The sequence below is a fragment of the Cetorhinus maximus genome, chromosome 23, assembly GCF_964194155.1.
Source record: "Cetorhinus maximus chromosome 23, sCetMax3.hap1.1, whole genome shotgun sequence".
Taxonomy (NCBI): Eukaryota; Metazoa; Chordata; class Chondrichthyes; order Lamniformes; family Cetorhinidae; genus Cetorhinus; species Cetorhinus maximus.
Genome location: NC_135901.1, coordinates 34,779,926 through 34,794,672, shown reverse-complemented (window position 1 = coordinate 34,794,672; position 14,747 = coordinate 34,779,926). Strand labels below are relative to the sequence as shown.

The 14,747-nt window shown below is 44.7% G+C and overlaps 2 protein-coding genes across 3 annotated transcripts in view; one reads left to right on the top strand and one right to left on the bottom strand.

The window, feature by feature from the left end:
- The window catches only part of LOC144697491 (uncharacterized), a 1,380,819-nt gene that overhangs the window by 137,612 nt on the left and 1,228,460 nt on the right, over nt 1-14,747 (top strand). The gene's annotated exons all lie outside the window — the stretch shown is intronic.
- Nucleotides 307-3,962, bottom strand: LOC144697512 (uncharacterized). Of its 2 annotated transcripts, none has more exons than XM_078569534.1 (2): nt 3,754-3,962; nt 307-1,590 (listed from the first exon to the last, which is right to left on the bottom strand). In XM_078569534.1, the coding sequence occupies exon 2, from the start codon at nt 1,479-1,481 to the stop codon at nt 726-728; it is 756 nt and encodes a 251-aa protein (XP_078425660.1). In that variant the 5' UTR covers nt 1,482-1,590; nt 3,754-3,962; the 3' UTR covers nt 307-725. The 2 variants fall into 2 exon arrangements, with proteins under 2 accessions (XP_078425660.1, XP_078425659.1); XM_078569533.1 differs by lacking the exon at nt 3,754-3,962 and adding an exon at nt 3,290-3,462 and having other exon boundaries at nt 313-1,590.

The following is a 14,747-nucleotide window of genomic DNA, read 5'->3' as shown; positions in this document are numbered from 1 at the left end:
GAAGGGATCTTGTGAGGGTGGATGTGGAGAGGATGTTTCATGATCTTTGGAACTCTCTTCCCCAAAATGCAGTGAAAGGAGAGTTTTTGAATATTTTAAAGGCAGAACTAGATAGATGCTTGATAAGCAAGGGGGTGAAAGGTTAATTGGGGTAGGGGAGAATGTGGAGTTGAGGTTACAATCAGATCAGTCATGATCATATTGAATGGCAGAGCAGGCTCGAGGGGCTGAGTGGCCTACTCTTGATCTTAATTCGTATGTAATTTGTGTTAGAGATATTAAAAAGGCTCAATTCAACATGTGTTTAACACAAAGCAAATTTATTTCACTTTAATCCACAATATTAACCCCTATAACTAGGCTGGAGTTTATTAACATCAGCAGAAACAGACCCCAATGAATATGGTTCAGTCCTGGATGTGATTAACAGCAAAAACTCAATCAGTGTGGTTACTTGTGAACTCACTGCTGTGTCAGCACCTGGGAATTCTGAGTGAATCCCTTCCTATACTTAGGTCAGATGAATAGTCTCTCCCCAGTCTGAATTTACTGGTGTACAGTGAGTTGAGATGATCACCTGAATCCAGTCCCACAATGACAGCATCTGAATGGTCTCTCATCAGTGTGAACACGGTGATTGCACGTCAGTTCCAGGGAACCCTTAAAGAACTTCCTGCAATCTGGGCATTTAAAATGTCTCTCGTCATTGTGAACTCGCTGATGTTTCAGCAGGTCAGATGACTGAGTGAATCTCTTTCCACACTCGGAGTTGGTCTCTCCCCACTGTGAGTGCGCTGGTGTTTAATGAGGTCAGATGAATGCTTGAACCCAGTCCCGCACTGAGAGCACCTGAGCAGTCTCTTGCCATTGTGAACACGTTGATGGGACATCAGGTTCCCAGAACTTTTACAGCACTTCCCGCAGTCTGGACATTTAAAAGGTCTTTCATCACTGTGAACTTGTTGGTGTCTCAGCAGGCTAGATGACTGAGTGAATCTCTTCCCACACTTGGAGCAGGTGAACGGTCTCTCCCCAGTGTGAGTGCGCTGGTGTTTAATGAGGGCAGGTGAATGCTTGAACCCAGTCCCGCAGTGAGAGCACCTGAACGGTCTTTCGTCAGTGTGAACACGTTGATGGTACATGAGTTCACTGGAACTTTTATAGCACTTCTCACAGTCTGGGCATTGAAAAGGTTTCTCATCAGTGTGACCCCTCTGGTGTTTCAGCTGGTTGGATAACTGAGTGAATCCCTTCCCACACTGGGAGCAGGTGAATGGCCTCTCCCCAGTGTGACTGCGTCGATGAATTTCCAGATAAGATGGGTAATGGAATCCCTTCCCACAATCCCCACACTTCCACGGTTTCTCCCCGCTGTGACTGCGCTTGTGTCTGGACAGGCCAGATGATCGACTGAAGCTTTGTCCGCACACAGAACACGCGTACAGTTTCTCCCCAATGTGAATGGTGCTTTGTCCTTCCATGTTCAAAGTCCAATGATATTCAGGTTACGATAAACTGGGCTACCCCGTCAGATCCTGATGTGATGTTTGGTTTGAGTTTCTTGACTGCAAATCCTCCCCTTCGAATACCCTGCAAAATGTATTAAAGACAGGAAAAAGGGAGTGAGAGAGAACCCACAAAAACACAAAGGCAGGTTGTGAAATTGAGCTGAATGAATCTGGTAATTTTTGGGGCCAGCACGAGGAAAAAGTGACCATGGAAACTGCTGGATTGTCGTAAAAACCCAACTGGTTCATTAATGTCCTTCAGTCTGTCACCCTAATGTCACCCAGTCTGGGCTGACACAAGACTCTGGACTCTATGTGAGCAGGGGCGGTGGGGGAGAGAAGGGGGGTTGGTTGAGAGAGATGGGAGCAGAAGGGGTGAAGGAGAGGGATTTTATATAGCAACAGTGAGAAAGAGTCTCCCAAACCCACAACCTCCACCATCTAGAAGGGCCAGGGTAGCAGGTGTATGTGAACACCATCACCTCCAAGTTTCCCTCCAACTCACACACCATCCTGACTTGTCTGACACCCAGTATTGAGTGAACAGAAATTTCCTCCATTTAAATATTGTGAAGGCTGAAGCCATTGTCTTCAGTCCCCACTACAAATTCCACTCCCTAGACACCGACTCCATCCCTCTGCCTGACAACTGTCTGAGGCTGAACCAGGCTGTTCATAACCATGGTGAAATATTTCACCCCAAGATGAGCTTCCAACCACATATCTTTGTCATCTCCAAGAGGGGGTTTCCATCTGTGAGGGGACTGGGACCTCACATTGTATATTTTTTAGAAATAGATATTGATATTCCCATGGCTGTTTCTAACACTTTAAAAACCAGACAAAGACCTTTTAAAATGGCTGAATCTGTCTGTGACACCTGAACAAAAGGAGCTGTCTGGCAATATTGGAGAATTTTGGAACCATTATCTCTGAAGAGACACTTTCTGTACTGATAAACCTCAGTCTGCCATTTTAACATCTACAAGCAGCAAACAGAAAAGGTGTTCTGCCCAGATTTAATACCTGGCCACATGTACACTTTCTCCTGGAACTTCTGTGCAGTCGCCTACAAGACTGATTTATCTCTGCATAGTTATCATCGCGTGAAGTCAACTCCACCGGAAAAGTGATTTGTACAGCGTAAGTTTTCAGTCTGCCAACCTTCATGAAGGAATACCTCAGTGGACTTTCATTCTGGACTCTGGAACCAACGTGAAACACCATTTTTCATTGCAGTTCCTGCCCTGTAAATCTTTCTTTTCTCCATCCCTCTTTTACTGTATGAATGCAAAAGGGAGCTACATTGCGGGCCACACCCGTCCCACACGAGTTTTGAGTGTGTGTAAATAAACTAACCCTTTGAGTTCACCCCATCCTGTGTTTGCTGTGCGGTTATTAATGAAAATGGATCACATCAAAATGGAGGGGTTGGGAAATAGGCCACTGCTTATAAAGGGGGAAGCAAATCAAGAACACCTGTTTGTGGACTGGAGATGAGAGAAATCAGTGTGGTTTAAATTAATTCCCCTCCTGTTCTTAATACATTGCAGTAACATCATTCGACTTGGCCCTGTCTCAGCTCATGTTTCTCAGTTCTCATCCAGTCCTCAAGACTTGACTGGTTGGCCTCCCACATTCAGCCCGTGATAAACTTGAGTTTATCTAAATTTCCGCTGTCTTTGTCCTCTACACTGAGTCCCATTCACTCACCCATCACCCTGTCCTCACTGACTGACACAGGCTCCCGGTTAAACAGCAACTCAATTCAAAATTCTCACCCTTATTTTCAAATCCCTCCATGGCTTTGCTCGCCCCTATTTCCAGTCACACAGGTGTTTGAATCTTTTTCCACAGACAGACATACTTTCAGGCTCTGATGAATCAAGTGACTCTGTCAGGTTTTGATCTGATGTTTGGTTTGAGTTTCCCGCCTTCAAGTGCAGTTCTTCTACTTTCCTTTTTAAAAAAATCATCCCTGTCAGTCCAAGAAGAAAATTGAGAAGAGACAAACATTTCTCTTGGTCTGAGCTTACTTTGTATAAATCCTCCCCTTCAAAACCCCTGGAAAAGGAGTTTCCAAAATCCATCCCTGTCAGTCCAGGATAGAAATGCACAACATTCTCTCCTCCTGCTACCTGGACCAGGATGACCGCGCATGCGCCCTGCTGCACATTGCCCCTATAAAGATGGCGGCCGTTAACCGGGGCACCTCAGCGGGAGTCGCAGCCACCGCCCTTATTACCTCGGGCCTCCAACCTGTAGGCGCGGCCCGTTCGGTGCTAACGCGGGCCTGATAGGCTCTTATGCAGGTTTTGAGGCCTCCACTGGGTGTTCATGAAGCCTCCCCACCCATTCGGCCGCCTCCATTACCCTCCTACACTCGGCCGTTTCCGTCCGGTTGTGGGGTCCAGATGTCCGACTCCCTGCAGCTGCAGCACCCACACTGCGCATTCGCCTTCCGAGTGCGCACTGCGCATGCTCCATTCACAACAGTTAGTGCGCCTGCGCAATCGCTCATTCAGTCAGAAAAGGGCACATTCTGTCTCCCGCGAATGCTGGGTAAGAGCACCGCCATTGAAATTAAACATTGTTCAACCGAAAAATACGTTCTGTGATCCGATTATGATTGGAGGCATAGAGCCAATGTATAAAATTATTAAATAAATTGATGCAGCAACCAAAGTGCACGAACCCTCCAGCAGTTCTTTACTGGGTGTAATTAACAGCAGAGCAAACCCTTACAGTTAGATGTGAACTCACTGGAATCTCAGCAACGATGTGAACAAGTGATTCCCGCCCGCCCATATACGAATCCGTGTTTTGCCAGAATGCACCAAATGTGGGTCAAATCCTTTGAATTTTTAAAGCTGGAGTGTCAGCTGAGAAACTGAGTAAATCCCTCCTCACACGTGAAACATCTGAATGGTCTCTCTCCATTGTGACTGTGCTGCAGTCTCAGTAAATGGGACGCCGAATGACCGCCTTCCCATTTTCAGCTGGTGAGTTGCCTCTTCACAGTGGGATTTTACTCATGGGTTTCCAGCTCACACATGGATCTCAAACCATTCTGGTTACGAGTTCCAGATTCTCACCTCTCAACATTGAAAGAAAAGCAAAATGCTGCAGATGCTGTAAATCTGAAATTAAAACAGATAATTCTGAAATTCTTATCACATTTGGTAATATATGTGGAGGCAGAATCATAATTTATAATTCATGTCTGTAAACTTTCATCAGAACTGTATAACTGGATCAAAGTTCAATGATCTGTAACATTCACTCTGTTTCCGTTTCCAGAGATACTGCTGAATGTTTCCAATATTTTCTGTTCTAAGTTTGGATTTCCAGCAGCTGCAATATTTTGGGTCACTTACACTTTCACTTACACTCATTTTCTCACACTTAACGTTACCTGGTTCGATAGGTAAAAGATCGAGGTTTTAAATAATGAGACAGCAGTTCTGTCACCCTATTCAACGTGAAATTAAACAAAATGTCAATTGCTCATTTTAAAAAATATTCTTTCATGTGATGTTGGTGTCGCTGTTGTTGCCCATCCCTAATTACCGTCGAACAGAGTGACTTGCTAGGACATTTCAGAGGGCAGCTAAGAGTCAACTACGTTGCTGTGGGTCTGGAGTTACATGTAGGACAACAGGCTGGGTAAGGACGGCACATTTCCTTCCCTAAAGGATATTAGTGAACCAGATGGGTTTTGATGACAATTGAAGAAAGCTTCAATTCCCCATGACCGAGACTAGCTTTCAATTCCAAATTTACTAATTCAATTGCCAACTCACCAACGCTCATTCAACAGCACCCCCCAAACCTGGAACTTCTACCACCTCGAATGACAAGGGAAGAGGATGCATGGGAACACAACCACCTGCAAATTCCCCTCCAAGCCAAACACCATACTGACTTGGAACTATATCGCCGTTCCTTCACTTCACTGGGTCATAATCCTGGAACTCTCTCCCTAACAGCACTGTGGGTGTACCTACACCATATGGACTTCAGTGATTCAAGAAGATGACTCGCCACCGCCTTCTCAAGGGAAAATTAAGGATGGGCAAGATATATATTGGCCAAGCCAGCTCCACTCACATCCCATTAAATAATAAAAAAAACTAAATCTCAAGCTGTGCTGGAATCTGAAGCCTTGTGCCTGGGCCTCTGGATTAATTCTCACTGATTTTATCACTGTGCCACCTCCATTCGGAAGCAATTGAAGGGCAAATCTTCCACCTGAGGTCAAACCAGGTAATTTCACATTTCAAGAAAACATTATGACCACCACACTCGGGAAATCCGTGCCACACATTCCGGACAGAGGGGAAATGACCATACAGTTGTCACTCTCATCCACAACCAGAAATACTCAGCAGATCAGGCCGAGTCGGTGGAGCGAGAAACAGTTAATGGTTCAGGTCGCTGAACTTTCATCAGAACTGGAAAGAAGTTACAGGTGTTACAGATTTTACGAAAGTTCACAGACAAGAAAAGGTAAAGGGTGAATGAACAGAAGAGAAGGTCTGTGATCGGGTGGAAGGCATGAGAGAGTAAATAACAAAAGGGATGAGCACATAAGGGAAATCTTAATGAAGAAGCTAAAGGTGGGAGAGTCATTCTGTATCTGCCATCTATTTATGCTCTGATTGGAAAAGTGTTGCTTCTCTGTTGACCCATTTCACTTCTGTCCCACTGAAAACTCTCAATCCTTCTGCACCCTTACCTTTTACCAAGATTTTATCGAACAAACATGCAACAGACACATGGGGGAGCGGGTGAGGATGATCATTTTGAAACTTTGAGACAACGAAAACTCGAAATCTTTATGTGGCCGAAGGAGGCCATTCGATCCATCATGTCAATGCTGGCAGGAAAAAAATGACCTAGTCTAATCCCACCTGTAGATCCTGTGGGTTACAACAACTTAAATGTTTTCCATGTGTTCTTTTTGTTAAATCTATTGAGATTTCTGTCTCAACCAACAGCGCAGGTAGCAACGCCTCTAATAGTTGCAGAATGGTTAAGGCGATGGTTGTGAAAATCATTGCAGTCTCCCTGAGCAGGTATCAATTCTGCTAACTACACTCTTCATCATTTCTAATTTTAACCCAGTGCCAGCAGAATTAATTATCAGATAAATGAAACAGAAATCACCCCAAAACTCTTATATTTTCTTATTTCCACCCATCTTCAAGAATTCTTCAAATTTCCTGTCGAAAATGGAACAAAAACGGAGCCAGGTTAGTGTCATTCTTGCTTTCTGGGTGTTTGTCTCACCTTAGAGACAAACCCTTCCCCTCTGTCACTCTTGGTGTTTATGTCTGTGTGTGTCAATGCAGCACAGTTCCCCATTTTTACCATCCAAACATTATCCACATTAGTCAGTGTAGCCTCATATTAAACTCGTAAGAAGGAAGAAAAAACAGCTTTATAACATGCAAGAAGAGATTTATTTATTTATTGATTAATTTTGGTGAATCAACGAACTTCCCTCCTCCCTAACTTCCTCCTCTTCACCATGGACGTCCAATCCCTCTACACCTCCATCCCCCACCGGGATGGTCTGAGGGTTCTCCACTTCTTGCTCGAACAGAGGCCCGAACAATCCCCATCCACCACCACACTCCTCTGTCTGGCTGAACTGGTTCTCTCGCTGAACAATTTCTCCTTAAACTTGTCTCACTTCCTCCAAATAAAAGATGTGGCTACGGGTACACACATGGTCCCCAGTTATGTATGCCTGTCACTTAATGGGGTATGTGGAACATTCTTTGTTCCAGTCCTAGTCAGGCTGTCTCCCACAGCTCTTTTTTCAGTACATCGATGATTGTTTTGGTGCCGCTTCATGTTCTCATCTGGACCTGGAAAAAATGATCAATTTTGCTTAAAAATTCTACCCCTCCATCACCTTCACATGGTCCATCTCTGGCACTTCCCTTCCATTCCTTGACCTCTCTGTCTCAATTTCTGGTGATAAACTACCAAAAATATCCATTACAAGCCCACCGACTCCCACAGCTACCTCGACTGCAGCTCCTCACACTCCGCTTCCTATAAGGACTCCATCCCATTCTCTCAGTTCCTGCGCCTCCCTCACATCTGTTCCGATGATGCCACTTTCCAAAACGGCGCTCCTGATATGTCTTCTTTCTTCCTTAACCAAGGTTTCCCACCCACTGTGGTTGACAGGGCCCTCAACCGTGTCTGACCCATCTCTCACGCCTCTGCCCTCACACTTTCCTCTCCCTCCCAGAACCATGATTGGGTCCCCCTTGTCCTCACTTTTCACCCCACCAGCCTTCACATTCAAAGGATCGTCCTCTGCCATTTCTGCCAACTCCAGCATGAAGCCACCACCAAACACATCTTCCCTTCACCACCCCCCGCCCCTGTCAGCATTCCGTCGGGACCGTTCCCTCCAGGATACCCTGGTCCACTCCACCATCACTCCCAACACCTCATCCCCCTCCTGTGGCACCTTCCCATGCAATCACAGAAGATACAACACCTGCCACTTTATCTTGTCCCTCCTCATCGTCCAAAGGCCCAAACACTCCTTTCAGGTGAAGCAGCACGTCATTTGCACCTCCTTCAATTTGGTCTTCTGCATTCGCTGCTCCCAATCCGGCCTCCTCTACATTTGAGAGACCAAACACAGACTTTTGGTCTGTCTGCAAACATGACCCAGACCTTCCTGTCGCTTGCCATTTCAACATACCACCCTGCTCTCATGCCCACATGTCCGTCCTTGGCCTGCTGCAATGTTCCAATGAAGCCCAATGCAAACTGTAGGAACAGAACCTCATCTTCCGACTAGGCACTTTGCAGCCTTCCGGACTTAACATCAGCCCATGAATTCTCTCCTCCATCCTCACCCCTTGTTTGTCCATTTTTTCAATATTCATTTTTATATTTTAATTTTTATTTTTTATTCACTTATTTTAATTGTTATTTATTTTCATTTTTATTCATTGTTTTATCCCCACCTTTTATCCTATTTTCAATCATTTTTCCCACCAGCGTCCCCTCCCCCACCCCATGCCCACAAGGGCCATCTGTCACTAATTCATGTTGCTCTTTCCAGAGTGCTTACCCTTGTCCTGCTAATACCACATTCTGCTTTCTAACCTTAATGCCACCATCAGCACCTCCTTTAGCCAGTATCACCACCATTAACACCCCTTTATCCTTTTGTTCATGACATATTTGTCAATCTCTCCTTTGCCCCCGCCTATCGCTGGCCTCCTATCCAACTTCACCTGCTCCACCCCTCTCAACCAGTATAAATTTCATCACATCTTTACTTCTCTTCAGCTCTGAAGAAGAGTCATACAGAGTTGAAGTGTTAACTCTGTTTTTCTCTCCACAGATGCTGTATGAAATTGCAGATGCCGGAAATCCGACCTCAAAACAGAAAATGCAGGAAACTCTCAGCGGGTCAAACAGCTTCTATGAAGAGGGAAACAGAGTGAATGTTTCAGGTCGGTGATCTTGTATCCAAACTGGAAGAATTTAGAGTTTACAAACAAGTACAGGGCAGGGAAAAGAGACAGGAGAGGATAAAAGAACAAAGGGTCTTGTGATAGAATGGAAGGCTGGAGTGATTAAATAGCGAAGGGGATGATGGTGCGAGGCAACATTGGCTGATAATGAGACAGGTGAAGAAACATAAGACAGGTCCAGAGGAGGTGTAAATGGTAACAGCAAAACCATTACCAGCACCTACTGTCTGAAAAAATAGGAGCAGTGATTATGATCTGAAACTGTTGAAATGAATGTTGATTCTGGAAGGTTGTAAAGTGTCTAATCAAAGATGAGCTACTGTTCCTCGAACTTCCATTAAACTTCATTGGAACAGTGCAGAAGGCCTAGGACAGAGAGATCCGAGTAGAAGTGAGCAACAGATTAAGCCGATAGCTGTCCAAAAGCTCAGTATCACACTCGCAAGCTTAATGGAGATGTTTCCCAAGCAGTGACCCAATCGGGATTCAGTTTCCACAGTGGAAAGGAGACCATATTGTGAGCAGTGAATAGACAATAATAAATGGTAAGAAGTACAAGAAAATCACTGCGTCGCCAGGTGAGTGTATGAGGACCTGTAATTTGGAGACAGAGGAGGTAAAAGGGCGGGTGCTGCATCTGCTGTGCTGGATGGAAATGATTCCCAGTGATGTTCATAAGAACACAAGAAATAGGAGCAGGGGTAGACAAAATGGTCCCTTGATAAAAGCGACATATTGGGGATGCTGGAAATCTGAGATAAAAACAGAAAATGCTGGAAAAATACTCAGCAGGTCTGACAGCTATTGTGGGGAGAGAAACAGGGTTAGTGTTTCGAGTCCGTGTGATCCTTCTTCAGAGCTAAAGGGAAGTAGAAATGAGATGAAATGTATACAGTTTAAGGGGGTGGAGCAGGTGGAGCTGGATAGAAAGCCAGAGATAGGTGGTCCCTTGAGCCCGTTCCACCATTACACGATCTTCCAGCCAAACTGCACTTTCTCACCAAACCCCAAATTCATTGATTCCCTGAGTGACCAAATATTTATGGCTTTCCATCTTGAATATACTTAAGATGGAGAACGATAGGTTTAATTCAAGTTTTAATCTGGAGAATGTGCAAACAAGGTGCACATGAATTGCAAATTCACCTCCTCACTGCTTGGTAATCATGTTAACTGAGTTTTCCACTGGCCCCGTGCTGAAATCTAGTCATTCTCTGACAGGTATTCTTAGTGGTATAATTGGCGGATTTGTAATAAAAACCGCCTCCGCTTCACTCTAACGGTGAGAGACAACTTTGTGGATGATTCAGAATGTTACAGACCGGCTCATTGGGTCTGCTCATTTGATCTCATCCTATTTTCAGCGAATGGGAGAATGGCTGAAATAGAGGATAGTGGATAACAGTTCGAAACCACAGTCCTCTCTCCCACTGCAGTACTGATCCTTCCAACATACAGGAATTTGGGGCAATAGTGACTTTGATACTCAGATTAGCTCTGTTTCCATATTATAAAATGGTTTGAGAATCAATGGAGAAGATGCAAAAAATATTTACTGGAATGATGCCAGAACTGGAAAGTTATATCAGCCCTAAAAGATTGAACAGGTTGGAAGGACTTCCTCTAGTATAGAGAGTGAGGGATAACCGGACAGAGGCCTTAAAGATAATGAAAGGGTTTGATAGGATAGACAAGTGGAAGAGGTTGCAATTGTGGCTGGTTGGGAATAAATACAAGTTAATTACTAATCAATCTAATGTGCAATTCAGGAGCAACTTCTTTAACCAGAGATGAAGTGGAACATACTGGAAACACTCAGCTCATCTAGGAACATCTGACGATTGATAAGCAGAGTTAAGTTTTCAGGTCTGTGCACTGATGCAGTGCAGTTCTAATAGAAATCCATAGCCCTGAAATGTAAACTATGTTTTTCTCTCCACAAAAGCTATGATTCCCCTCCACAGATGCCAGCAGGTCTACTGAAAATTCCAGTACTTTCTGTTTATATTTCAGATTCCCCGATTTTCCCTGACTGCAGATGGTTGAGGATCTGGAACCCATTATCAGAAGGGTTTGAGATTCCAGTGTGAGCTGGAAATTTATGGGTAAAATCTCATCATGAGAAGATAGTTCACCAGCTGAATTAGTACATGCTTACTGACAAGACGGAGTTTAAATGTTAGGTGAATGTGAAGAAAAATCGCTTGTTCACACTACCTACTGACACTCCAATGAGTTCAGATCTAACTGTAGGTGTTTCTTCTGCTGTTCATTAACCAGGGCAGAACTATGGCAGATGACCCATGCACTTTGGTTGTCATATAAGTTGAATTAATTATCTTATATATTGGCCGTGGGCTCCAATCGTCATCGGATCAAAATTTTCTATTCCATTACATTATATTCAATGGCGGCAGGGCTACCCAGGATTCAACGGGGGACAGAATGTGCCCTATCCTCACTACGAGAGCTACACGTACATGCGCATTGTGGTCTGTTTCATGAGCATGCGCAGTACTGGTCTGTGACTGAAGCTGCTCAGAGCGGGTGAGAGAATGTCGAGTGGAGCAAACCAAGAGAGTTAGTGATAAAAACACAAAGACCCAGACCTCCCTGTCGCTTGCCATTTTAACACTCCACCCTGCTCTCTTGCCCACATGTCTGTCCTTGGCTTGCTGCATTGTTCCAGTGAACCCCAATGCAAACTGGAGGAACAGCACCTCATCTTCCGACTAGGCACTTTACAGCCTTCCGGGCTGAATATTGAATTCAACAACTTTAGATTTTGAACTCCCTCCCCCATCCCCACCCCCATTTCTGTTTCTTCCCCCTCCCTTTTGTTTTTTCCAATAATTTATATAGATTTTTCTTTTCCCACCTACTTCCATTATTTTTAAATCTATACCTTTAATGCCCTGTTAGTTTTTCTACCCCACCCCCAATAGAGCTGTACCTTGAGTGTCTTGCCATCCATTCTTAATTAGCACATTCTCTTAGATAATATCGCCACCTTCAACACCTCTTTGTACTTTTGTCTGTGACATCTTTTGATTATCTGCTCCTATCACTGCTTGCTTGTCCCTACAACCACCCCCCCACAACTTCTCTTCCCCCCCACCTTAAACCAGCTTATATTTCACCCCTCTCCTAACTTTACTCAGTTCTGTTGAAGGATCATGAGGACTCGAAACGTCAACTCTTTTCTTCTCCGCTGATGCTGCCAGACCTGCTGAGTTTTTCCAGGTAATTCTGTTTTTGTTAACAGAGTTAGTGGGTGTGTGAGGAGGAATGGAGCCAGCGGAGTGGGCAGGGAGGCTTCATGAAGACACAGTGCAGGCCGCAGACCCCAAATAACAAGGTACCGGTCTTGTGTTGCAGAGAAGGGTTCGAAAAAGTCTGGATTTCCCCCTTCGCCAGGCCCGGGGTAACGGCTGCCATCTTTATAGGGGGCAATGTGCAGCAGGGCGCATGCGTGGTCATCCTGGTCCAGATAGCAGGAGGAGAGAATGTTGTGAATTTCTATCCTGGACAGGGATGGATTTTGGAAACTCCTTTTACAGGGGGTGAGAAGGGGAGGATTCACACACAAACTCAAAGCAGGAGAAATGTTTCTCTCTTCTCAATTTCTACTCTGGACTGACAGTGATGGATTTTGTGAAATAAAAGCAAAATATTTAGTATGCTGCTAATTTGAAATAAAAACAGAAAATGCTGGAAAAGCTCAGCAGGTCTGACAGCATCTGCGGAGAAAGAAACAGAGTTAACGTTTCGAGTCCTTCTTCAGAGGTATGAAGAAGGATCATATGGACTTTGTAAACTCCACTTACAGGATATTAGAGGAGGAGGGAGACGAGAAACTCATAGCAAACATCGCATCAGTATTTATAGAACTGGAACAGCTAGACAAATACTGTGGCTTCAAGTGCAGGTCAGAGGCTAGGAATCTGGTGGCGAGTAACTCACCTCCTGACTTCCCAAAACCTGTCCACCATCTACTAGGCACAAGCCAGGATCTGCTCTAGCCTGGATTAGTGCAGCTCCCACAGCATTCAAGAAGCTTGACAGTGCTCAGGACAAAGCAGCACGCTTGATTGGCACCCCTTCCACAAACACTCACTCCCTCCACCTCCGACGAACAGTGACAGCAGTTTGCACCATCTACAAGATGCACTGCAGAAACTCCCAAGGCTCCTTAGTCAGCACCTTCCAAACGCACGACCTCTAGCATCTAAAAGGACAAAGGCAGCAGACACATGGGAATACCACCGCCTTGAAGTTCCCCTCCAAGCGACTCACCATCCTGATTTGGAAATATATCGCCGTTCCTTCACTGTGGCTGGGTCACAATCACGGAATTCCCTCCCTAACAGCACTGTGGGTGTACCTACACCACAGATACTGCAGTGGCTCAAGAAGGCAGCTCACCACTGCCTTAAGAGCAATTAGGAATGGGCAATAAAAGTTGGCCCAGCCAGCGACGCCCACGTCCTGTAAATGAATTTTTAAGAAAACTGAAAGTCACTTGATCCATCAGGACCGGAATATCATCAGCCACGGAATGTAAGCATTGAGTTCCAGGTCATTACCAGTCACTATGTAAAAAATCTCGTCCTCACACCCCCCTTGTGGATCTTGCCTAAAACCTTAAATCTCTGTTCCTTAATCCTTTTACAATCAGCTATTGGGATCAACTTTTCTTTAACTACCCTATACATACGTTTCATAATTTTGTACACCTCTATCAAATCTCCCCTGAATCTCCTTTTCTCCAAGGAGAACAACCCCAGTTTCTCCAACGCAACCTTACAATTAAAATCCCTCATCCCTCGACCCATTCTGGTAAATTTCCTCTGCACCCTCTCAAGGATCCTCCCATCCTTCATAATGTGTGGTGATCACTGGTTGACACAGACCCAGATGTTCTGTGTTTGAGCCTGTGACATCATCACACATCGACAATTACACTGTGACATCATCACACATCGACAATTACACAGTGACATCATCCTGCTCCCCGGGTATTTCCTCAACTGGGAGATTTTTCTCTGACTCCAGTGTTTCTGATATCTTTCCAGCTGCAGGGTCCAGCAGGAGAGTTTAAAGTTAAAAACAGTGAACTTGTTTCAGAGATGCCAATTCTTAACCATTCATCTACAATTTAAAGCTTTTAGTGTTGTGCTTTGTTTTCTGTGAGAGGTTCCATGGCTCTGGGGCTGGTGTGACTCCTTTACCGTGGATCTGAATCCATGTCCATCTATTGCTCTGTTTCACCTCTGCCCTCCCTGATCACCTCTCTGCCATTTTTTTAACATACTCTGCCTCTAATACTGGATGTACTTTAGCTCGATTTAGTATTTTACTGCTGCTTCTACCGACTGAGTCTCAATGAGGTTTCCACTGCTGCCCATTCCCTGACCATGTGCTGCTGTCTTACCAGCTTTATATTCCCAGTTTCTTTCATAGTCAGGAATTGTTTTTCCTGTGCTATCGTCCATTTCTCTTCCACTTCTGAGCTTATATTGACCATCAGATTCTGCAGCATTTTTATTCCCAATAATTCATTCTGCACACCCTGAAATGTTAACTCTGTTCCTTTCTCCACAGATATTGCCTGACCTGCTGAGTATTTCCAGCATTTTCTCTTTTTATTTCAGATTTCCAGCAGCTGCAGTATTTTGCTATTATTTTATTGCAGGCGTTGCTCACAGAACCGAGTCTAGAA

What these genes read in the sequence shown, in the direction of transcription:
- LOC144697512 (XM_078569534.1), bottom strand. Translation starts at nt 1,481, where the DNA reads ATGGAAGGACAAAGCACCATTCACATTGGGGAGAAACTGTACGCGTGT.